Source organism: Grus americana, chromosome 28 (assembly GCF_028858705.1).
Source record: "Grus americana isolate bGruAme1 chromosome 28, bGruAme1.mat, whole genome shotgun sequence".
Taxonomy (NCBI): domain Eukaryota; kingdom Metazoa; phylum Chordata; class Aves; order Gruiformes; family Gruidae; genus Grus; species Grus americana.
In genome coordinates, this window is record NC_072879.1 from 3460110 (window position 1) to 3485103 (window position 24994).

The 24994-nt window shown below is 48.1% G+C and overlaps 1 protein-coding gene across 8 annotated transcripts in view; it reads left to right on the forward strand.

The window, feature by feature from the left end:
• Positions 1 to 24994, forward strand: part of SBNO2 (strawberry notch homolog 2) — a 63611-nt gene that overhangs the window by 15126 nt on the left and 23491 nt on the right. For 5 of the 8 annotated variants that reach the window (XM_054805339.1, XM_054805338.1, XM_054805344.1 and 2 more), the window contains 2 exons: positions 6984 to 7107; positions 23493 to 23657. In XM_054805339.1, coding sequence (XP_054661314.1) covers positions 6984 to 7107; positions 23493 to 23657 — 289 coding nt within the window. Of the gene's footprint in view, positions 1 to 3152; positions 3331 to 6203; positions 6365 to 6983; positions 7108 to 17784; positions 18074 to 23492; positions 23658 to 24994 lie in introns of those variants that run through there. The other 3 variants (XM_054805342.1, XM_054805345.1, XM_054805343.1) reach the window with 3 other exon arrangements.

A 24994-nucleotide genomic window follows, 5' to 3' on the forward strand; every position in this document is an offset into this window, starting at 1 on the left:
TGTGACTGACTTCTAAGTAAAGCTGCCGAGTCTACAGCACAGTTCAGTGCTGTAAAGCAGATGTGGTGGGTTTCAGTAACCTCTGTGTAGTAACAATGGCCCTGTCTGATGGGAAAAACATCAGACATGTTCTCTAGATTCAGTGCAAAAACTTTTCTAGATTACATGCCCAAAACAGTGGTTTTTTGAAGGATCTTTGCATAACAATAAACATTGTTCTTCCTCCTCCCTCTTTATGATGAACCTCCATCCTGGAACAGAAGGTAGGATGTGACAGGAGATGTTTGGAACAACATAAGTGGCCTTGTGCCACCACCGAGTGACTCAGATTGAAACTCTAGGGGGACTGGGAGATGCTGCTTGTTGCAAAGAAGGTTTGAAGGCTGATCGACGGCTGCTTTGATCTCTGCGAATACAGGGAGTGGCACAGATATACAGGATGTGTTTTTATTTAGGTCAGAGGTGGCAGGAAGGAAAAATAAAAGAAACAGAACTTGGTATTGTCAGCTAATAACTGTGTTCCAGGTGCCTGAGGATTTAGTTTAACCTTCTTCCTAAAGGGATTTTAGCATCTTCGTGGAAAAGCAGAGATCTCCATTCTCGGGAGTGTCTAAGTTCAGCCTGGCCAGCAGCAGTGAGGATTGGCCCCTCTGCTCAGGGGGATGAGACGCGTTTTTGTCTCTGTTAGTTCTCACGTGCCTGGTCCAACCTCAGCCACAGAGAGTGGCAGCCAGCAGCGATGGGGCAGATGGAGCGGGGCAGTTCTTGGTGTGAGGTTACCCAGAAGCTGCCTGCAGGTGCTGAATGGGCTCTGCCTGCCGGCCGCTCTCCAGGGCAAGGAGTCGAGAGGAGTTCGCAGATCAGTATCTTTGCTCTTAGCCAGCCTGTCTCTGATTGGAAGAGGGTGTACTTTTTGAGCACAATTCCTGTAAATTACACTTTGTGAATCCTCAAGAGAGCTATAACAGAATTTCTGTTTTGCTGTATTGAACCACAAGATTAGATTGTGTTTATCTATTGTGTTGGGGTTTTTTCTTTGACCATTTGTTCTGGTTTTGTCCCTCGCTTTTTTCCTGTTTGGTACTGTTCTGCTGCTTGTGTCAGCTCTGCTGGAAACGCTATAGCCTTGATCCTGCAAAGACATGCCTGCGTTTAACACAAATGTAAACTTGTTGACTTTGCTGTAGTTACTTTCAGAAATGAGGCTCATTGTAGCAATTACTTGCTAGAGAATGATTTAGCCAAGGCTGCACCTTTATCTTCCTGGGTTATATATCCTGGTAATTGTAAAAATTGCCTTTCAGGTGAAATTTTCCTTATCTGTATTTCACAAAAACCAAAGTCTGTCCTTTTGTATTTGAAAACTGCAGCTGAATCTTTTTTAGGTGGATTTAGGGTTAGGGCATTACAGGCAGGAGTCCTGAAAGGGATGGAAACTTTGAAAAATGGGATTGTAAAGGGAGTTGTAATTATAGCCCGTGTTGTAAAATAGAAAAAATACAGATGGCAGTAGCATTAGCACAAGTTTCTCTTCAAAATCCTTGCAGAAGAAATCTCATTTGCAAGTGGCTGTGTTTGGACACGGCTCATTCTCATAGCAACAGCTTTGTCCTGGAAGCAGGTTTTTCCTGTTCCTTTTCAATAGTTAACTTTCACGCTAGAGAATTTCTTTAAAAGATACCAAAGCTTGCCTCTTTGTTTCAGATTTTCTTAACCTGAAAAATGTAAACAGTGTATTAAACCTTGCTGAAAGAACAAACGAGGTTCAAGTCCCCTGTAGGGAACAGCTGTAGCTCAGTTCATTTCTAAAGCAATTATCCCTGAAGAGCTGGCTTCCTTTGCAGCTGTAGGCTCAATAGGTTATCATAGAACCCCAGACTGGTTTGGGTGGGAAGGGACTTCACAGGCCATCGAGTTCCACCCTCTGCCACGGGCTGGAACACCCTCCACTAGCCCAGGTTGCCCAGAGCCCCATCCAGCCTGGCCTTGAACACTTCCAGGGAACCAGGGGCACCACAGCTTCTCTGGGCAACCTGTGCCAGGGCCTTCCCACCCTCACAGGGAAGAATTTCTTCCTCAGATCTCATCTCCATCTCCCCTCCTTCAGCTTCAGGCCATTCCCCCTTGTCCTGTCACTCCCTGCCCTTGTCACCAGCCCCTCTCCAGCTTTCCTGTAGCCCCTGCAGGGACTGGAAGGGGCTCTAAGGTCTCCCTGAAGCCTTCTCTTCTCCAGGCTGAACAACCCCAACTCTCTCAGCCTGTCTCCATAGCAGAGGTGCTCCAGCCCTCTGAGCATCTCCGTGGCCTCCTCTGGGCTCACTCCAACAGCTCCATGTCCTTCTTGTCCTGGGGACCCCCGAGCTGGACGCAGTACTGCAGGGGCAGGGATCTCACAAGAGCAGAGCAGAGGGGTAGAATCCCCTCCCTGGACCTGCTGGTCACGCTGCTGGGGATGCAGCCCAGGACATGGTTGGCTTTCTGGGCTGCCAGCGCACATTGCTGGGTCACGTTGAGCTTCTCGTCCACCAACACCCCCAAGTCCTTCTCCTCAGGGCTGCTCTCAATTCATTCCTTGTTTCAGGGAAATCTGTGTGAGTCCAGCTGTGCTGTTGGAAGTGGTGTCACACAGCTGCAAAAAACCTGGAGCAAAGCTTTCTTCCCCAGTTTCCAAATCACACAACGCCCCTTTTTCCTCCTGTTTTCATGCCCTTTTCTACTTTGCCACCTGCATGTGGAGTATTGCTTACTATAATAGTAAAGGAGGCCAACATAAATTGGTCTAATGATGGGGAAGAAGAGTGCCAGACTGATGCCGAGGCAGCCTGTAACCTCGCCAGCTCATCTCTCATCTTCCCCTGGCCTGAGATGTGGAGTCTGCATCTCAGAACAGAGGGCTATAACATCAGAGCATAATGTCTGACCAAAATACACATAGGAAGTTTCCAGTGAAATTGCAGCACGGCCCCAGAAGGGCTTCAAATGCACCAGGTGCATCGAGGAGCAGCTGGTATGAAGCATGTGAGGCAGGCACATCACCACAGTAGTCCAAACAAGTGTTGCTATAGCAAGCTGGAGCTGTGGACGTATGGAGACCCATCTCCTGGGCGGGATGTGCATTGCATTGCTCACCTCTGAGACGTGTGTTCCTCTAGGTCCTGCTATTGAAAGGCCTGAGCTTCAGGAAAACTGAAAGAAATTACCAAATTCTTTACAAAAAATAAACCAAGCCAAAGCAACCCAACAAAAACCCCACCCAACAACATTCTGTTGGAGTCTGTGAAATCGCCCTTCCCTGAGATCCACTGGCTGGACTGACATCAAATGATTTGGGTGAGTCAGATGTCGGCTCAGGTTTGCCTTGTACCAAACTGTTCCACTGCTGCTATGTTTAGAGTGGGTGGCAGCAAAAAAAAAAAAAAAAAAGCAGACTAGCTCTTTAAAGCAATTGTCTGAACTTGATATAATCCAAAGATGCTCCCTGCATAGCCCATAATGTCCCAGCACTCTGGGATGAAAGAATTTCTCAGGGCCAGCTGCTTTATTCCTTAAAGAAGGGTAGGAACCATCTCTGCAGTAAGACTCTTGGTGCCTGTTGGGTTCTGACCGTTGCACACCATCGTGTACTTTCCTTCATGTTTTTCTACAGGAAAATGTCCCTCTGGTTAGGTTTCTAAGTATTCTTTTTCATAACAGCTGAATTTTTGCGCTTCATTGGCTTGTTTTGCTTGTGGGGCAGGGAGCAGGCACTTAATTTTCTTAACCGGTACCCGTTGACAGCACGTGTGCTGACCCAGTACATGAACCTCCTTTTCACACACTGAAACGCTGATTTCTTCACACTGAGCTCTTGAGCCAGATTCCCTCTTTCTCTTTTGTGAAGGCAGGAGACCAGCATTCCTTCCCTTTTCCTGTGCGGTCTCATCAGGGTGACTACCTTTCTGCAAAGCAAAGTGGCGTTGACGCCGGCCAAGTCGCAATGGAACGTTCCTCTTCTGGGGAGCTGGCTGGAACCGGCGCAGCCTCTGTCTGCAGAGCACAGCGCTTCTCCCGCCTAACCTTCACCTTAGTGCAGAATCATTTCTTTCAGAACTTAGCGGCTAAATGTGTTTAGTCAGTGGGGTTAAAAAGGTCTGGGTTTATTCATTGAGAAGATCAGCACTTGGTTTTCTGTAGCTGAAAGAAGTAAAATAAGATAACTTCAAACTCTCTAGTGTTAACTCATTGAACTCTGATCTCAGCACTAAAGAGATTAGTTTCACTGACTAAATAGCAAGCATGTGTATTTAATTATTACAAGGTTAGTAATTGATGTAGGGCCTTGATTGCATCAGTAGCCAACCCCAATGGTTAAAGTGAATCAGTGGCCTGAAGGGGACTGGTGTAGCACTTGCCCGCAACCGTTGGATGGACCTTGAGCATGCGTGTCCCTGGCTGTCTTCCACATTCCATCAAGAGGAGTTTTGGCTCTGGGAGGGTCAGGTTAGCCGGAGCCTGGCTCTTCACGGGCAAGCTGAGTGTCTCCATGCCAGGACACAGACTCGTAGTGTTGGAGTTGAAGAGCGCAGATGTTTCCTATTGTCCAGGATGCCCGGTTCCTTCTGTGGTGCTGCAACTCAAAGTCAGATCTTGGGATAAGAGAGCAAATGGGCAGTTTTTGTAAATCCAGTGTGATTAAATCCAGTATAAATTTCCTTTCTAAACCGATTTTTAATTATCCAGTGGAAACCCTCGGCCTCTGAGGGGAAGCTGTTGACCCAGAGTAGCTCCCATGGAGCAGTTTAGCAGTAACCAAGTCCTGGAGAGGGTGAGCAGGTATGTACAGAGCAGTCTTGCCATGAGGCTGTTTTCACAGCTTTGCTTTGGCAATGCAGCAAGGTTCCCATACTCGATTCTTCCAGTTAGCGCTTTTTTTTTTTTGCAGTTTAATTCAAGCGATCTTGTCGATGGCTTTTTGCCAGCTCCTCAAATGAGGTTGAATAAGTTCTTATTGAGGGAAAGGTAAGGCACAGCACCAAAGGTACTAAAAGGACTTTGGCAAGGGCTGTGCGCTTGGTGGCTTTCCTAAGAGGATCTCAAAGCAGTGCACTGAGTTGCTCTTGGCTCCTATTTCAGACTGCAGGAAGAAAGTGCATCTCACATTCACAGCTTTGAAAACCAAGGTTAAGGGAAGCAAAGTAACATACCGAGCTGGCCATTCCACAGCAGTTCAGGCCAGGGAGGTTGGGGCTGTCTCGGTCTCCTTCCCGTTACCTTAACTGACTTGTCCAGACCCACAAGGTGCTGGTGAAATAGGAGGCGGTGTTCACTTTTCCAGTAAAAATAGTTTTCCCCTTCCCTGGTTAGTTCATTAGCGCTGGCCAAGCTCTGTCCTCGTGTGAGAGAGACAGTGAGACCACAGCAGTTTCAACTTGAAAGCAGTTTAAACAAGCCTTTCCCTCTGCGTACATACATTAATTTCCAGAATTTACACACAGATTTTAATTCTCCTTAATAGCTTAGGAGGAGCTGGGAGTCAGTGCTGGATTGTCAGAGTTATTGCATGCAAGTGTGCTGAATCCACCTCTGCGTTCGCACAGGGTTAGTCGCCGTTTCGGTGTATCTCTGCAGTAGGAAAAACAGCGGCAGCAAAGAAGGAAAAAAAAAGGAAAAGGGGGAGGGAGCTGTTCCTTTCAGAGTATTATCTTTCATGATGAGGAAAGAGCAGGAAAAATGTATTTAACAGAGCGAGATAACTATGTTTGCACATAAATACATATGTAAATGTTAAGCCTGGTGTATTAATGAGCTGCTAGCCACACATGGCATTTTAATTGCTTAATAATACTTTGGCAGTGCAGTCATTCCCCAGCTCTGCTCCTGGGTAGTTTTTCTTTTTACATTTTGGTCCCCCCCCCCCCCTTCCTTCCGTGCCTTGTTAAAGTTTATTGCTGTGGGTTCTGTAACTCTGGCGTTACGGAGAACGTACAACTTGCCACAAGAGGAAACCAGTCAGATCGGGTGAAATGTTTTAGTGGTTCCAGCATGCAAACGTGTTGGGTGGCAATTGCCCAAGCAGCGTGAGTGCACAGCCCTTACGGGAAAGATTACGAAGCACATTCCTTGCTCCTGCAGGAGAGGGAAAGGGCTTGCATGTGCAACAACAAAACCAGAAGATGGTCATGTAATACAGGCCAGAGGCTGCTCCTGGGAAGGAGGAAGGAATCGCCTGCTCCCCTGCGATTCTGACCTCCTCTCTGCACAGAGGAAGCGGGTGGAGGAGGAGGCAGGAGGAAGCGCTGACATGTGCCCTACCCAGGAGGGAGCAATCAGAGACCTTTGCTTTTTTTCACTTCCTAGTTCGGCAGAGATCTTGCTTTGCGACTAGGTATGATCGCTTACATCCGTACTTCATCTCTGTCTGGGCTAATGGTTCTGTCTAGGGTTACATGTCCCTAACCTTTCAGCTTTTATCTGTCTTTAAGGTAAGGTCTGGGATCGGTCAGCCTCCCTGCTGAGGGTGTGCGAAGGGGGTGTTTTCTTTCCCCGTCTGGGCTGGTTTGCAGGGCTGTTTCAGTTTTACGGCCCAAACTAGTGTTCGGGTGTGATATTTCCATGAAACTTGATGCTGGTCCTTATGTATTGTGATTGTCAGGTTCCATCACACCCTCAAATGCTTGGTGCTGGGACATCTCAGAGGCTTAAATTTGCTTTGTTGTCAGGAGTGAAATATCATTTAGTTCTGCAGACCATTTTTATCTATGAAATCCTTCCTGGTTTACACAAACTGCCAAGGATTGAATTCTTAATACAGCTTTCCAGACTCTCACACTGTAGCTCTATTATTTTGCCTAGATATCTCTTCTGGATAAGCACAGCATTTTAATAGCAATCTCCTGTATGTGTCATCCCATAGTTGCAGCTTCACCGCTGCTGATGGATTCTGAAGCAACCTGAGAAATACTCAGGACCGACAGGAAATAACTGCTTTTCCCATTTCCTTACAGGCAATATTTTAATCCCCATCACGGTTTTTATATGAATTCCATCAGCGCACAACATGTATTGGAAACAAACTATGCATCTGTGGACCCCACTGACTTCTTACCAAGAAATGGTGATTTTCCTCAGGTAAGTACATAGCTACTGATGGCTTTGGGGGAGAACGGTAATTTATGGTGATGAGGTTTATTTTTCAGTATTGCCTTATTGAGGGGAAAGGAAGAGACGGGTAATATCTTAAATTTGTCCAGCACCTGATAGGAATTGTGTGCAATTGGGTTAGAGCCTCTGAGAACAGCAACTCAGAAGTTGTCCGTTGGCTTGGGAGGAGCTTATCTGCAGTAAAATTCCTTCTGTCATTTAAAGTATTGTTTAACATGAATACTGGAAGTCCACGGGAGACTCCTGTTTGCAGGAGGGTATGTTCACAGGGTAAGTGTGAATTTGAACATGCTTCAGACAGTGAAATCAAAACACTCATCACTCGCTATGTTGCATGTGCTTTCTGACTGATTACAAGTGGTGGATTCCCGAATAGTGAATATTTAGGGATTACATCAACCCGGTGCCTAGCAAACTGAAGTTGGAGCCAGTTTGGTTTTTGCAGAGCTGGAGTGTGGGAGGAATGAATAGTCACCCTGCTTCGTATGGCATCTCCAGGGACCCAGAGGCATCCTCACCTTGGGGATCTCTCTGGGTGGGAAGGAGCTCTTTCCATGGCATTTTTGAAATGTTGTGCTGACTTTTGGCAACATCTCATGATAAGACTGGTCAGTGAAGACTGGAAAGCAGCTGGTATGGCAGAGCTGACTTGGAATATAGAAGGGACTAGCTATATCCTTTCTATGAGTTAATATAGATACTATCAGTGTCTGGCCATGCGTGTTCTTTGCATTAGGGTTTCCCCCACCATCTGAAGCTATGCAGTGAGTAAAACCATGGAATGTTACCCTGCTTTGACCTAGCAAGACAACCGCCAAATTGAGCTCCCCAGTCTCTGCTCTCCTAGCTCAGTAAGGCGCTGTTCTGGTTATCTGGGAAGCATGTGGGTGCCAGAGGCAGCCCAGTGTCCTGCCTCAGGCAGGCAATGGCACAGCCCGCCGCACTGCACAATCCTGTGGGAAGTAGCCAAGGAGGGGAGCAGGCTGACCTACAGAGCACCCGTTTACTGCTGGCCCCTGGCTTGTGTCCTGAACCCTTGTTGGAGCACGACTCTCCCATCGGACAAGAGACATGAGAAGGAGCAGGGCTGTGGCAGAGCTCTGGGACGGGCATGTGCACGGGCTTCTTGGTTAGACAATGCTACAGGGAGCTTGTAATAGAAATTAGTGATTGATTTTTTTTGTTGTTGTTGGGGTTTTTTGTTTGGTTTTTTTTTGTTTTGTTTTGGTTGGTTGGTTTTCGAATCATAGAATGATTTGGGTTGGAAGGGACCTCAAAGATCATCTAGTTCCAACCCCCCTGCCATGGGCAGAGACACCCTCCACTAGACCAGGTTGCCCAAAGTTTTTGTATGCTTAACATCTTCTAATGAGACCTGACTAACAGGTTGGATGGGGGCTCATCAGTTGCTGACAGATTGGACCTGTAAGCCTCAGGGATGCTTGGAGGGTCTCAAAGGAACCTTTAAGGTGTGCACAATCATGGGCTCTCTTCCGAATCTTCATCTGTGTTATCTGTAAGTCAAACTTGTTTCACTAAAAGTATTATTATTTTTTTTTCTGATCACGAAGAAGCTTACTGTTGGAGCCAAGCTTCCTCTGCATGTGGGAGCTAGCTAATCTGAACATCACAGTTGTCTGCAAAGGTTTGTGACTCGCTGTGACAGATAAGCACAGGCACTCTTTGGGGGTGTGTGCGGTGGAGCCGTGTTTGGGTTTTTTCCCCTCTTCTGTGTTCAGGTGAGAATTGACCTTTCTAGATGTTTCACTCTTAATTCTAAGCATGCTTTACAACGTAGCCCTACGTTGCTGCAAACAGCACAGGGGAGACATGAGGACAAACCAGAGCGGTGCAGATGTACTTTGTGCTGGCTTTGTGCTTTGACGCACTGAGAAACACTTCGGTGAGCCCCTGCTGTGTGCTTTGTTCAGTAACTGTTGAACGTCAAGGCACATGTATAAACAGAAACTTTCCTTTGTATTCTGCCTCTTCTTCCTGCATGATTCATTGATTGATGCATCAGCAAATTGGTGCATGTCCTCTCTTCTTGAGGGGGATGTGTTAATTCCCCCTATTTGGGCTTTTGCTTTTCTTGGCATGGCTGAAGAGAAGTTTGGAACCTCCTTGGGGCTCTCATTTCTGCAGGTTTGGATTTACACTTGCTGGGGATTTGTGCCCTTTGAGGTGAGCTGCTGGTGGGGCAGCCCAAATTCTCTCTCTGAGCGAAGCTGTTGGGGCTGCCTCCCGTCAGTGACTCGCCCGACGCAGCACGTCTGGTCAGTTACCAAGTAGCTGCTGACCAGAGTCCTCTAACTGGATAAAACCAGATAAGTAAATGAATTGTAATAGCATTGATCTTTGCCTCCTGCAGAATTAATTGCGGGAGGAATGAGACAGAAATGTGATCTCATCAACTTGTGGAAGCCATTTAACAGGCTGCGATGGGAAGAGGGAGAGGGGTCCTCTCCATAGGTCCTCAGCTTGCAGGTCTGGTGTAGTTTGGCTGATGGGTTTAACGGGAAAAGGGCTTAATTATTTCTTTAACTTATGTATCTTCTGGTATCTAACTGGTCGATTAGCTTCCTTCCCCTCCTGCATCATGGAAATTGATCTCGGCCAGCTTGGAAGAGCAGATTTTTGGAGATTCTTTGTGAAAAGGAGTTGATGCTTTGTGTTGGCTAGGTGATAAGAGCAGGAGGGCTCCGAGACAAACCAGGCATAAATGACCTCAAATGATTTTCAGAACAACACATAGTTCTTGTGTCACTCATCCTTTCGGAGAGGAAGTGGCAGACGGGAGCGAGGTGATTGTGGGCAGTTATGGTTTTGCTTGGACCCTTTCTTTCCAAGCCAGCTGTTGTGAGACCGCATCTATTACAGCGTGCTTGCAGGAGTTCCGCTCCATGTACAGAAACAAGAAGTGTCCATCTCTGAAGCTAGCACAGCCAAGGCGGTTCTTTTCCTCAGGTAGTATACCACGTAATAGCAGGTGGTGCTGTGTACATTCCCACGAGGAACAGAGCATTTTGATGGGAGCTTTTCTGTCCTGTTTGGTGGCTGTCTGTAAGCCTGCATACTGAGCATTGCCGATGGGGCTTTCTGGAGATTCCCGCAGATAACCCAAGGCAGTGATGTGTCACCCTGCGTGCTCTGAAACTGAGAAACACTGAACAAGACCTTTGTCAGAGCTTTGTTTTACAGTCTGAAACTGATCTGCTCGAGCCCGAACCTCTGCAGGATGGTGTCTGTCTAGAGCTGCTGCGGGGCAGGACGGGAGTGCTAGCTGGGTGTCTGGTGTGCCAGTGCGCGTTGATGTGAAGTAACACTAGTGTGGTGCTCTGCCTTCTCTCGAAGAGGCGTTTCAGTCCTTAGTCATCCTCCAGCTCAAATGGCTTGTTCAGCTGAAGTACGGAGCCAGATCAGCCTTTCTGAACACTCAGCTTTTGACTTTTGAGCTTTCTATGTGGTTTGCTCCTAGTGCTCTCTCATGTTAGAGTGCAATAAGCAGTAACGCGGAAATACGTTGATAAAACCTAGGGCTGTCTGAACTACTAGTCATTGCTCATCCGAAGAAAAGCTGCTGATTTTTTTTTTTTAAAGGAGCCAGAATTAGAGCCTGGATCTGGTAGAGCAGCAGGCACTTAACCGGAGGCAGTGGCATCAGTCTGGAGTCATCCAGGAGCGTCCTGGAGCTTTTCCATCTCTTACTTCAGCAATATTTTCCACTTTACTGATTTCTTGCTGTCCCCGATGCCAAACTGTTAAATATTAACAATCTGCCTGGAAAACTGAAACACACCATTCAGAAGGTGTGGGAGCAGCTTGGGTGGTTCCATCTTTCCAGGTGACTGTATAGGAAAGTACCTATCTTTTCCATACTTGCCTCGTGCGGTGGTAGGAGTGGCAAGTCCCATTAAACTTTGTGCTGTTACGACCATGCCAAACGGAGGAGTGAAACCCAAGAGAGAACATGAGGAGTTTGCTGCACGCTTTGGTAAGAGATTGTTGATTAAGTCTGTGGTCGCTGGGCAGACAAGGTGGATTGGGTGTGCATGTGAGAACTTGTGGTGCCTTCGTACACGAACACAGACCATTCTCTTGCCTTTGCTCAGACACCACAATCCTGTCTGTGATGGCTCAGCAGCATGGCGACCTTGCTGTCCCCATAGGTTACAGCCCTTCATGTATCTCAGCAGCCTGCAAGTGCTTGACTTCTGCGTGCTGTCCTGGGAGCAGAGGAAGGAGGTGGAAGTGTCTCCCCAAAACCTCCCTGGGCTGCAGCTGGACTCCAGCCTGGCCTCGGACTGCGTAGCCCGTGGGCAGTTTGTCTCCTTAAAGAGTTTTCCAGGAATACTGAAAATGGATTTGAAAGGTCTAAAGAGCAGATGACTAATGATTCTGAGGTATTTGTGTAGTAAACACTTTCTGTTGGTGGCGATGGTCGGAGGGTTGTTCATGTGCCCTGGGGTTTGGAGAGTGGGAAGGCTGATGTGTTTTCCTCCAGCATTGGTGTTTGCTCCCCCCCGTCTTCTCTCCATGTTTTGTTTCGGAGGTCCTCAGCTGGACCTTCAGAGTGTAAAGTCTTTGCTGGCATGAGGATGCCACGAGTGGGAGTTAACGCATTTCTTAATTGCTCTGGGAATTTCTTTTTAGTTGAAACATTGGCCGCTGCTGCTTGGGTCTGGTGAAGAGCAATTTCTGTGCGTATCGCAGCAGCCTCGCTGAGCGCCTTCTGCAGATTGGAAAAGGTGTTCGTTTGCACAGTTGGGACAGCCTAATGTGAACTTGAACTTGTTTCCTCCACAATATTTTTGGGTTTTGGCTTGCTCTTGGGTGATTCATCCTTGCCGGTCTATTGGCATTCTTTATATAAACAAGTGGCTTAAATTGAGGTTTAGAAAATAGTTATATGAGGCCATCTTGGGGTCTGATAGCATTTCTTGATCTTGGGAACTGTTGTCTTAAGCCCAAGTCTCGCCCCAACCCAGTGGTGTCATCTCCTTATGGAAAAAGTCTTCTGACTGCACACGTGTCCTCAGAAATCGAAGTCCTGAAGAGAGATGGGTTTGGGTTCCCATCGCTTCCCTCACTTTCTGCTGTTTGTTCCTCCCGTCTCAGGTGCTGGTGAGTTGGAATCCAGTGCCTGTGTGCAGTAATTCTGCTGCAAAGGCATTTTTATTATATCAGTGCTATCTCGTGTCACTGGTGGTAAGAACTGTTAATTGCCACCACAAAACACTAAATCCAGGAGGTTTTAACTGTGGCATGTGCTGTCCCTCAGCTGGTGTGGTGTGGTGAGCTGCAGTCTGTCCCCAGAGCCTTACCAGAAAAGCAGAGCAGCCTGTCCTAGAAAAGCATACCTGTCACGTAAATACCTGCTGCTCTTGGCCACCACAGATTTTTCTTTAAACTTCACTATTCTGTCCTGTTTAGAATTACTTAAAGCACACGACTCTGTCCATTTCCTCTGAGCCTTTTGGATCTAAAATGATCCCTCCTGTTTCTGAGAGTCAATCTGTGTTTCCCTTTGCTTCACTTCACTTGACTTGTTCCTTGCAGCTATCCAGACCAGGACTCGCCTCCTCTTCTGCCTTCCTTTGCCGTTAATTACACTGAAAAACAAACTCCATCTTTTTGCAGCGAGGGTGAGCAGCTCCAGTTGAGCGTGGAAGGTCCAAGTGTGCAAGGGGGCTCTGCGGAAGCTCCTTCCTTTCTCCCCCAGTGAAGCAGCTCTGTGTATAAACGCTTTGGCAGGAAACTCGGGTGCCCTTTTTACAATCTGAGCTGTGCTTGGACCAGAGGAAGGAGGTCAGTCCAGCTTGATTAAACTCGTGGGGGCAGGGAGGAGCTGGCTGCTCTTGGGTAGTGTCATTTGCAGTAATGCTGTAAAGATGCAGTTACAGCCTTGTTTGATCTGCTTGTGGTGCATGGGGGCTCTCGACTGCACGTGTTAATCATAAACCAGCCCTCTTTTCACTCCCAGTCCCTTGCAATCTCCTATTAATCTTTCTTGTTAAGGTGGGGGAGAAATTAACCTGCTCTTAAAAAAAGTATTAATTTTTAAAAGTGCTTCAGTGCACGGAGCTGTGGTGATTTAAGAGAAATCAATGTAACAGTTATTAAATTATATGAAAGACTTGGTTCCGACTGAAACGAAGAGTTTCCTGGAATAAGAAACGTCCTGGAACTTTGTATTGCTGTCCTGGAGTTATGTCTCCAGGGAATACAGATCCTAAAATCAATTTGAAGACAGTTGACTGGCTCGGGTGCCTTTGAAGCATTTTACCAACAAGTTGCTTTACGTGCTCACGTCTTTGTTTTTGCACTCCGGGGTTGAGGTTTTGGCTGACTTAATTACACTTTATAAACACTTTCGGTGAGATGCCTAACACTTACTTCAGGCCTTGGTTTAGAAAAATGCAGGCTGTGATTATAACGGCTCGTCTGACCTAGTTACAGTAAGTACAGTGAAATTGTGTTGGTGATGCCGGCAGGACGGCCGCAAGTGCGGCATTTGTGTCTGCCACTGCCCTGTTCTCGGCGTGGGCTCCTCGCTCCGCGTAGGGTGCCTGGGTGATGATACATCGGATACTGCACTCTGAGAAGACCCACCAGGTAACACGGCCACGCACCACCTGAGCTCCCGACTTGGAGCTGAGGGAGCATTGCCATCAGTGTAGGAGGAGACACTGGCATCAGCCTGGGCTGCCGGCATGTGTAAAGGGTTTGGCAGCTTTGGCTGTGAGCTGCGCGAAGGTGAGCTGTGCTGGAGCCAGCGTGCCGGTAGCTGGTCAGTGCCCACGCACTAGGCTCACGGCGAAGGGCCAGACCGGGCAGGGCTCAGGATTCACTGACCAAGTGCTTGATTTGCTCTGATCCTCTGATTTAGCCACCCTGAGCTGGTTACTGAGGAGGAGGGGACACATCTGAGATGCAGCTGATGTTATTCTAAAGCTAAGTCTCCTTTTGGTTGGATGAGCCACGCTTGGGCAGTAAATCTTTCCCTTCCATGTGTAAGAGGAGCTCAGGTGGAGATACCTGTGCTTAAGTAAGAGTAATTCTGTTTTGCGGCATAATTTGTTGTCAGTTGTGCTTGGCTGTGGATTGCAGGAGCCAGCCGAGATGCCCATGGCCCTAGGGAGGGGGTGCAAGGGCCTGGAGGGTTCTGGTATCTCTCCCCTTCCAGACTTGTTTTCATCTGTATTGCCACTTTCAAAGAGTGGTGCCCACCTCTGGGCAGGGGAGGAGGCGCAGGAGCGATGGAGAACTGCCTTCTGAAGTTCTTGGCAAGCGCTGTTCTCTGCCTCCTCCCCTTCATAAAGCTAACAAAAGCGGGAAAAGTACTGCTCTGAAACACAGAGTGCTCTTAAAAAATGCCGGGAATATAATTTAATGGCAGACCACTGGGAGATGTTTTAAAATAGATGCTTTAATTCAAAGCAGAATTGGTCTGAGTCAGTCTGATTGAGTTTCCCCATCTCCCGTTCTGCTGGTGATCACTGTGTGTCCTGACCCGTAACGTGCTCAACACACGTGTGGCCCTACCACCGCAGCCACCACGAGAAGTATTGCCTCTGACACCACCACCACCTTCTCCGGTCATTTTTCTTTCCCTGGCTTTGCAGGTTTGATATTCCCTGAGTCGCAGCATCTCGCTGCCTGCAGCCACGCACTGCTTTCCTCCAGCTTTCAGGATCACCTGCAAGAATTTATTCTCTCGGGAAGCATAAAGGAAAGCCAGCGAGTTTTCCTGGTTTCTCTTTATTTTAGAAGGAACCCAGCCTGGGAGTTCCCCTCTGCGCTTGCTTGGTGGCAGGCTGGCTCCTGGTCCTGTCCCCGTTCCTGAACAAGCAGCGATTCCCTTCCCAGTTTCCAGTCCTCAAGGGAGCTGTGTGCTGGCAAGGCTTGCCGGTCCAAACCCCCCCCTCGCACATGCTGCATTTTGGCTCTGGTTATAAAATACCTACCAGCTGCTTCCTTATCCTTGTTCTTAGTGTCTGTTTTAAAAAGAAACCATTTGTGGTCTCAGCTTGTCAAAGCTGCTCGGTGCAGTCACTCACCATGCACCTTGCTTCCTCTCGCTTGCTTTTGAAGCCAAAGTGGCGGCTGCCCTGCGCCTGGCAGGAATGGCTCTGGGTTCTCAAAATGGCCAAAATGCCAAGCAAAGCCTTCATCTGACTGGGTGAAACCAGTCGTGCCATGGGAGCAGGAAAAGCGAGTCACAGTCTGTAATCCCTCTGCAAAAAACCCAACCCTGTTCGGACAAACAGCAGTGTTCGGATATTCAGTACTCTTCCACACTGTAGCTACTCTTAGACTTATTTTTGCACACCGTGTTGCTGCGATCTGATAATACATCCTAATTGTTGCTCGAGTGTCCCTCCAGCGTGTGCAGCCACCTGTTTGCACAGGGTGGGTACCCACCAGCTTGGCCTGCAGAGACGTTGGGGGCCTGATGGCTTTTTCACAAGTGTCTCACCAGGTCACATCTGAAACCCCCGCCTTTGGCAGCTAGATATTTCAGGAAATTTAGTCCTGGGCTCTTTGGTTGTGTGTGGGTGATGAGTGGCCAGGTCTTCTCCTGTATGAGTGCATCAGTCTATATTGATTTGTATCTCTGCTCTCCTACAAGTTCAGCACAAGCTTTCAAGAAAGCATCTGTGCATTGAGGCAGCTGTCCTGTAGGTCAGTGGTTAGGAGGTGGTGGAGGATTTGAGAAGGTTGCCCAACAAAGTAAGCAACTTTTCAGGTTTTGCTGGAAGATGGCAAGTCAAATTAATGTAAATGCTGGAATACTTCTGCTTTGCTGTCCCTGTCTGTCAGCATGTGTGTTCACGAATTAATTGCAGAACTACAGTGGCATGCCTTCTCCCCTAGGACAGGTTGTTAAAATTCCAGGTGGCGGTTTCTCAGTGGATTATCTTCTGTGATTATATTACTGTGGTCTTGCAAAATCAATTTAGCAGTCCTGGTTATCTATAACAGTGTCATACATCTTGCTTCCTTTTGGCGGTCCAGTTTTGTTGCCCACATTTTGCTCCGTTTGTCCACTAACAGGAAAGGAAGAGGAAATAAACTACCTGCTTTTTAAAGGCTGCATGAATAGCAAGACCTTGGTAGTCTTGGGTAAGAGTCGGTGGTTTAATCAAGGTCACACAGCAAGGAAGTCACTAATTAAGATTTCCAAAATGTATTTGGTCTCTTCACTTCAAACATATCATCAAAGCACCTATCCCAAGCTCCAGGGCTCTGCCAGCTAATTAAACACAATCAAATTCAGATAAAAGCAGCAGTGAAAACCCCGCTGCCTCTCTCCCCCCCAAAACCAGCTGCCCACAGAAACCAAATGCTTTGTTTTCACCACGGGTCCCGCAGAATAACGCCTCTTCTGCGCACCACTGTGTCATGGCTGCTCGCAGCCTTCACCGGGAGGTGGAACATGCTCTAACAAGAGGACGGGCCAGCAGCGATGCTCCGGCTCCTCCCGGGGCGAAGGCTGCTGGGGCTGCCCTTCCCTTGCTTTCCCTGCCGCGGCTCCACCATCCCCGGCTGCAGTCAGAGTGCTGGGGAAAGGCATTTTTCTTTCCTGTTTGCTTATTGAAAAACTTCTTCTGGACTAGGTGTCTCGCATGATGGAATGTGGATCCTCGTTATTAAGGGCTATTAATGTATTAATCCCTGTGGAACTGCTGTGCTGCAGCTGCCCCTGGAAACAAGCCCTGCTGCAGGCTCATTCGCTCTCTTGTGGGCCTGGTAGGCGCTTTGCTGCCTTCTGTTGCTCCAAAGTTTGGTTTTTTGAGAAGTGCCTCGCGACGTGGTATTTTCCAGCAGTTCTCGGCACGAGGCCCCAGAGCACTTGCCTTGGCAATGGCAGCAGGCACCGAGCGCCGGCTCTAACGCAGAACAGCGACGAGCTGCGTTTCGCTTGAAGCCGTGCCGTGGTTGTGTGGAAAGACTCGGAGCAGGAACAGAGAGAAGATCTGCAGCCAGCGTTCCCCTCTGCTCCCCCCACGTGCCTCTGCACTGCGGGGTTTGTGCTCTGCTGGGTTTGCTGGCCGGGTTGAGCCCCTCTCCTTGCCCTTCTTGTGGCACGACTGCCCAAGAGCGTTTGGCAGTGAGCTTTGCCAAAGCTGCGCTCCCGGCCATGGAGCAGTGCAGTGTCCAGCCCAGGTCTGAGCCGGAGAAAATGGCCAGTCCTTTTCTAATTGCAATATTTGGGGTGGGGCAGATACTGAAGACAAAAGAAAACGCATGGCTTTTGGGCAAACACACCCCCCCCCCCCAGTTGTGAATACTTTTTCATAATCTTTTTCAGTTTGATTACTTCATCTGAGCCCCTGAAATGAGGAGGGCAGAAGCCCCCGGCCCCAAAGTGGGAGCTGCTGGGGGAAACGCTGGTGTTGTCTTTGACGGACCGGGTGGGAAGAGCCAAGAGGAGCCAGGCTCCTGCCCGGACCTCTCCTGCCCCGTGTCTGGCTGCGCCCGCGGAGCACAGCTTTGTTTACAGTGTATCTGTGGTTGAATTACACCACATACAGTAATTCTCATCGCATTGCCAGTAATTTCACTGACTTACCAAGCAGGCATCATTTCCTGAAAGTCAGCCCTTGTACTTAGAGGAAGTAAGAGCACTCTCCATGACTAAACACTATATGCAAATTTCCCCGGGCTTAGGACAGACGTGCTGTATGGCTGTCCCTTTTTCCTCCATTTTCACTCCTTTCTTCTGCATGTTAATTTTTAAAAACCCTTGATGAGCTCTCTTCCTGGCTGGTGCTGCTGTCGCGGTCATGAATGAAGACCTTTCTCCATTATATACTGAAAAACCTCACCTTACTGCTTCATCCAAGTCCTGCTCTGCTGACAGCAAACTGAATGCTGTTTTAAAATGTCCCAAATGCAGTTCTGGCTAAAGTTCCCATCTCTCTACAAGGTAATGCCTGAGGGTTTTTTTTGGGGGTTCTTTTTTTTTTTTTCTCCTCTTTTCTGTGGAATTCCTTGTGTGTTTTGTTTGTGAGGGTAGCCAGCTCCAGCTGCTGCCCCCGGCTTCTGTGTCCCCCGTAATTTTTGCAGTGGCAGCAGAGGTTTTGGGGTGATGGCTCTGGATGCAAGGCAGTGGGAGCAGATTCGCTGTGCCGAAGATGTGATTTGTGTTTTGCTGAAGCGTGTGGTACTTGGAGACTGTTCCTGTCGGTTAGAACTTGGTCACTAACTGTGAAACTTGGAGGAAAAGGAGCTGTGTGGAGAATTGATCAGTGTCTTTATGTAGTGGTAATGGCTTTCAGGAGTTTTATTTTTAAACCAGATGCCGGGTACAGAAAAGCAAGGGAAACGCTTGCCAGCCAGAGCACTGAACCCTTAAGCCTGCAAGTTTTGCCCCATATTTAGAAAGACTTTGGGGTTTGGCAGCTAAAAGATTTTCTTTTAGTGATTGGCTGCTTACATTGCAGCTGTTAATTCCTGATTCTGTTTTCCCTGAAACATAATTTGTTTAATCTGTGATTCTTGAGGAATCAAATCTTTCTTGTCTGGCAGTGTAGCTCTGTTCGCATATGTGTATTTCTGTGTGCCTGTGTATATATGTTTATTTTTTTAAATCCCCTATCAACTGTGTGCTGTGTAACAGAGCAATCGATAGTTGCTGTGCAGAAGGAGTATTTGTTTCCTCTGTGTCTGGACTGTGAGCAAATAAACCATTTATATTGATGGCTTCATGGCAAAAAATATTTTTCGGATGCATGCTCCTTCTGTATTTAGACTTCACCTGTTCTTTCATTATTTTTAACAAAGACCATGCTTTGGCTAAGGGCACTGACCTGTTTCCAGTGGCTGGGAGAAAGGTTAAGCATTTGGGTTAGTTTACCTCGATTTTTTTTCCTGATCTTTTCTAGGGAGTTAATTCTTGGTTTTGATAACTTTTCTGGTTTGGGATAATGATAGTGTGTGCCATAGTAGCATCAACTGGCAACTCATTTGAATCACAGTTTGGAAGTGCAGCAAATTATTATCATTGATTTATCAAGTCACTTACTAGAGCGTCTTCTGATATGAAGCCCAGACAATGATTTGTGATCCTCTATCTCCTGTTCTAGTATGTTGATGTTGTTTCAACCTCAGTGTAAAAAAAGAACATGCTGGTGGGACCCAGAGCCAGCAGCTGTGCATAGCCTATGCATTGGCTGCTTCTTGACAGCTTATAAAATTCTGCATTAAGCAGTCGCCCCGCTGTAAGGGAATCGTCCCTTTGCTGTTTTACAGCGGGCTTCTATACGCTTCATCTCTGACTCGAGTGGTTAGTTCTGAGTGATGTTTTCACATCAGACTGCAAGATCTCTTTGTGTCTGTCCTTCTGTAACGGGAGAAACTGGGAAAAGTCTGTGCTGTGAGACACAGCGCTCAGGATTGAGATCTTCAAGCCAGCGTTTCAGCCAGGGTTCGCTGTCCTGGTGCAGCGGAGTGTGGAGGCAAAGCAGGTCTGCCAGCCCCTGGGAGCAAACCCTCCTACCAGTGATGATCTGCATGCTCTCTGGAGCACGATCATCTGGAGTGATGATCCAGTGCTCTCTGGATTTTGGTTGCAGGCTATGCTAAATTGGGGAGGTTGGAGAAAGCAAATACAAAAATCTGAAAAAAAAAACGCCCAAACACAACACCCCCCCACCCCACCCCAGTAAATAGTCTAATTCCAGAAATAAGATTTATGTAGAGAATGGTTGCGGAATAGCATTTGAAATAAAGATCCTGCCTTGTGGGATAACTTCCATCTGTTGCTGAGATTTTACTTCCACTGAAGCATAAAATAAGTGCTATTACAGTAAAAACCTCTTATTTCCAACGAGAAAAATTTAAAATTCTTACTAATCAGTCTTAAGCAGGGACAAAATAACTTGTTTCAAATCCAGACGGCTGAGACGGGTGACCTCTCTGGAACGATTTCGCTGAGCAGCTTCTCAAGCACGCCAGACAAAGCAGAAGCAGCGTGTTCCAGATCTGGGGGCTGGCTTCACGGTCCCTCCGCTCGGCTCATTGCCCCTTTCCAGCACTTGCTGGACCTGTAACCTCACTCTTCGTGGTTCTTGGGCCATTTGTTCTACTCCCAACGTCTTTGTCTCCTTTTCAGCTTCTGTCTGCACGCAGGGGCTTGGCACCTTTTGGCCGAGGGTCTCTCCTGGCTGGGATCAGCTGTACCCAGCATCAGTGCGTCTGACAGCGGCTTTATCCCGCTGAGGAAAGGAGTCCTTTTGCTCGCTCTGTCATTTCACGAGCCGATGGTTTAGGTGATGATCCTTCCTTTCCCTTGCGGAGACTAAGGTAGCTGCTCCTGTTTGCTCCATATAAACCAGTGGGGTAATTAGTCGAGGCATGGTTTATAATGACACGGGTTGCAGTTATTGGTACGGCCCTGTATTAAACAATTACACTGCATCTTGTATGTAAGCAAGTCTAATTTACTGGGGTTGCACTGTAAGCTCTGCAGGGCTGGGATCCAGCCCGTGACTAGTTTAGTGCTCTTTAGATAATGTAATTAGGTAAGGCAAATGGGAGACTCAAAGTTTGTGACTAATGCCTTGTAATACTGCAAGAGGATGGGCTCGCTGCAGTCATTTCCAGGACTAATATTATCCTCCCTCTGGCTTGGAGGCCGATTTCCTCTTCCCCATTTCAGTCCAGTGCCCTGAGCAGAGAGCGGTGGTGGAGATGGTGGGGCTGGAGCCTGCGCTGGGGGATGGAAGGGGCCAGGCTTGGGAAGACGGAGGGTGCTTGGGGGTGTCCCGGGTTGTGTTACAGTCCTTTCACGTGTCCCGCTGCTATTCCAGCCTGACACTTCCCTCTCTTTGGGAAAGTGTTGCTACAAAATTGATCTAAACTGGTTTATACCAAGCGTGATATGAGAGCGTAGCATGAGGTGAAGTGTGAAACTCTCCTCCTAAGCCCAGATGTCAATGGTTTCTGCTTTACCGTGTCCCGGATGGATCTGAAGAGGTGTGGTAGCACAGGAGTGCAGATCATGGTGACAGTCCAGAGGCTGCTGAACTCCTGCAGCGCTGGTTCTTGGGCTCTTGGGTCCAGAGGAAGAGGCAGGAGCCTGGTGAGGACAGCAAGGGGAGATGGTGGCTTGTTTCAGCAGCACAGTGCTTCAAGGTAATCGGCAAGTGTCTCTGCAGAGGGCTGAGAGGCTACAGACCTTGGGAGGTGGGAGTTAATGGGGAGAAAATATCTGAATAGCATGAACAGTGTTAGCTTGAATCCTCACATACTGCCCGTACAGAACTCCAGATCAGGAGCTCAAGGCTGTGGGGGGTAGGCAGGCAGGTTGCTGCAGGATACACGAGGCGCTTGCTCTGGCTGAGAAATGCCACGTTTCCCCAAGTGTTCTCCTGGTTTCTCGAGTGTGAAGCACAGTCCTATTTCCAGACATCACTTAATTCCGAGATGATAAATCTAGGTGACTGCTGCAGTCTCTGAAAAGCCTTGGTTTCTGGTAATCCTAAAATAGCCACAGAAATATCAAGAGTAAGAGCTGCACAGGAAACGCTGCCCGTCTGCTGTCACGCAGGCAGCAGCGGTGTCACACAGTAGCACAGGTACCGGTGCTAGCGGGAGGGTGTCCGGCATAGCAGTACTGCCCTGGTAGCACAGCCTAACGAACAGCCCTTCCTCATTAAGCCTTTGGGTCCTCGCAGTTGGATTTTGACGAATCCAAACTTTACACATCGTGCCCACGATCTCTGTTACTGCTCACCTTCGTGTTAGTGTGTCGGTGCTCTTGCACAGCTGCCAGCGCCAGCACCTACGGCTTTGGAGTAGAGACTGTCTTCTTGGGTGCCAAATGAGGCATATCTGGGAAGAAGGTGAAGGGGATGTGTCCTGATGGCTTTAAACTCAGAAAAAACATAACTTTTGATAGCAGTCGGAGGGGACTCTGACCCAACTCTTGGCTTGAAGCCCTTAGGAATAGCGCAAGCAGGCTCAGCTGTTCATGATTTTATGTCAGGCAGGGCTAAGTGACTTTTAAAATCTTTGGCTGCCTTTCTGCCTTGTAGTAGGAAATTGGCCCTTAACTGGAAATGAACAGCGATTTCTCCAAATATCAGAGACTGCGGCTGTCGTCCAGCTGCGCTGCAGTATTATCGCACTCGTTTGGTTATCTGACCTAGTGGAGAGCTTGAGCTGGCTGTGTGCTGACAAACCCGACCCTCGAGAAGAACTACAAAACCGATCCGTGCTGGCGGGGTCCTGTGAGGCACCAAGAAAGACCTGTTGGTCTGTCTGCGTGTTCCTCTGGGACATGTCTCCAGCAGGACCTGCGTGCTGGAGCTTGGCATTTTGAAGTACGGTGCTCTTCAGTAAACAGCAGACAAAGTTGTTCTGCTTTGAAAAAGTTTGAAAGTGGTGTTTGATGTGGAAGGAGAGCTGAGGTGCTGTCATGGACTTGGGGAAGGTGCCGTGATCTGTGCCCGAGCTAAAGACGTGGAGTAAGACGTGCTTTTCAGCTGTTGGTTTTTGCCACCTGAAATTTGAAAAACCAGACAAGAAATTGCTGGTAGGGAGGGGACGGAAGGCTCTTTCTGAGCCAGAGTCCACATGGCTCAAACCAACGTCAGCACTGGGTTGGCACAAAATAAAACAATTGTAAGCCGTCTCAGCGCAGGCACCAGCAAAAGAGCGAGGGCAGAGCCTGATCCTCGTCACTGAAGCACGTTCCCTTCGTGTTTGGACTGTGGCATGCCCTTGGGAAAAGCATTGGCAGATCTGCCGAGATTTATCTAGATGCAAATCCAGATGACACTGGCGCTCCTTCCCCCTTCCTCCTGGCAGCCGTGTTTGGGCAGAACCTGCCATGAGGAGACCAATTTTTTCCAGAGCCCCCAGGTGTTGCTGTGTTATAAATCACAGTTAAACGGCTGTGTCGTTGTCAGGGGTAGCTGGTACCCTGTGGGCTTCTGCGCGTGAATGAAATACTTGAGTCCTTTGGCTGAGGACTTTTCACCCCTCAGCAGTCTTTTTAATCAAATACAAAGCTGAGGTGACTGACGCTCTGTCAATGCTCCTCTTTCTTTGGCTCCTCTGTACGCAGAGATGCGCACAGTCCGAGTTAGCCTTGAACGTGTTCCGGCACTTCTGTCCAGTCAATCTTTTTCCTCTGTTTTCAAGAAACTGAGATTTTAAAACAGCTGCTTGGAGCATGTCCTCATTTACAAGTTAATTTCTAAGTTTTGTGGAGCATGAAGTAACAGAGCTGCTCATTTAACAGCAAGAAATTAAAACTTCCTGGATGAGTAGGTGTGAGAAAGGAGCTCTCTGGTCTTCTCATCCTGCCTCCTCTAACTGCGGTTATTTCTCCGTTTCAGGACTCTTCATACCTCGATGAGCTCTCCAACAACAACTCCCTCTTCTCGTCCCCTGCGGATTCCCTCTCTGACATTGTGGATTCTAAGGACTTCTTGTCTGCCGATAGTCTGAACCATGCACCAGCGTTATGCGATGTGAGCACGACGCAGCAGAACCAAATACAGGTACGGGCCACTCCTCTTCCATCTTCCCCATCAGACTCTACATACCTCAGGCTTCATCCCGTGGTGTTTTCACCAAGGAATTAAGAATCCAACCCAATTCCCTACAGGGGTGAAGTTGCGGTGTGATGATGTTATTTCGCTATTACCAGCTTCACTCAAGGAGGGAAGGGGTGATGTGATTACACATACTTTAGTCTCCTGGAAGCAGGAGAGATCCTGGACATCCTCAAAGGGATACATGTGCTCTTTGAGCGTGGCGCAGGCGCTAGCTTTTCTTCTGACAGCTGTGGCAGGGAGGCGATCACGAGGGAGATGTGTCCCTAAAACATTCAGCAAGTCCAGCCTGCAACAGGGTGCTCAGGAGTGATGGAGAGTTGGACTTGAGGAGAAGCACCGTGACATAGATCATTAACTGTCCCCGCAGCAGCTGCCACCGTTTATTCTCCATGGCAAATATTTTAGTAACAATGAGTAAAAACCAAACTCTGTCTCAACTTAAGACTAACCATTTGTGTTTACTTTGTGAGTCCAAGTCCCTGCAAGCTTTTACATCTGAGTTTTCCTGGGCATGTGATCTCCCAGCAGTCCCACAGCAGCATGTGGTTCTGTGCGTTTTTACCAGCCTCTGCCATCTGTTTTCCTTCATCTGTTGGGACTGATTACTCACTGTTGCACAACCTGGTATCAGTCACTACGGGGTAGCCACCGGCCTTGGTTGTTGTTGGAACCGGTGTTGTACACAACTGCTGAACGGCTGTCTCTCGGCTCTCGCAGTGGATGCCCAGCTGCCCGTTCAGGTTTCCTTTGTAGGTCATTGTCTTATGAAGATTGTGGGGGAAAATCATTCACGTGAATGCCCCAGGAGGCAATCTGGCATGCCGTGCTTTAGTCGCTGTTGTATTGTGAGGTTCTGTCATGTTTTTAGAGGCTGCATTTTGCAGTTATTGTAGTGTCTGACTGTGTTTCTGTGATGAATGCTGGCTGTTTGTCACAGCGTGGAAATAAGAGTCTTGGCGGCAGTTCTGCTTTGAAATGCTGCTGCTGTGTGGCTCGGTGACGGGTCAGGTTGAAGGAGTGTGGCTTGGTGGCGAGGGTCCTGGCCTGCGACTCGGGAAATCGAAGCTCCTGCCTGCCTTGGACTTTGCACCAGTTTGAACCTGAAGTTTGAGACAGCAGGAAGAGAGCTGAACTATTTGAACCAAAGAAATGGCCACAGACATCACAGGCTTGTAAACTGGATGATTAAAACAGCTAGAAAACAGATCCATCCCCCAAGACAGAGAAGGCATGTGCCTTATTACTCCTCGTCTCCTTTTTTCATTTTTTTTTTTTTTTAC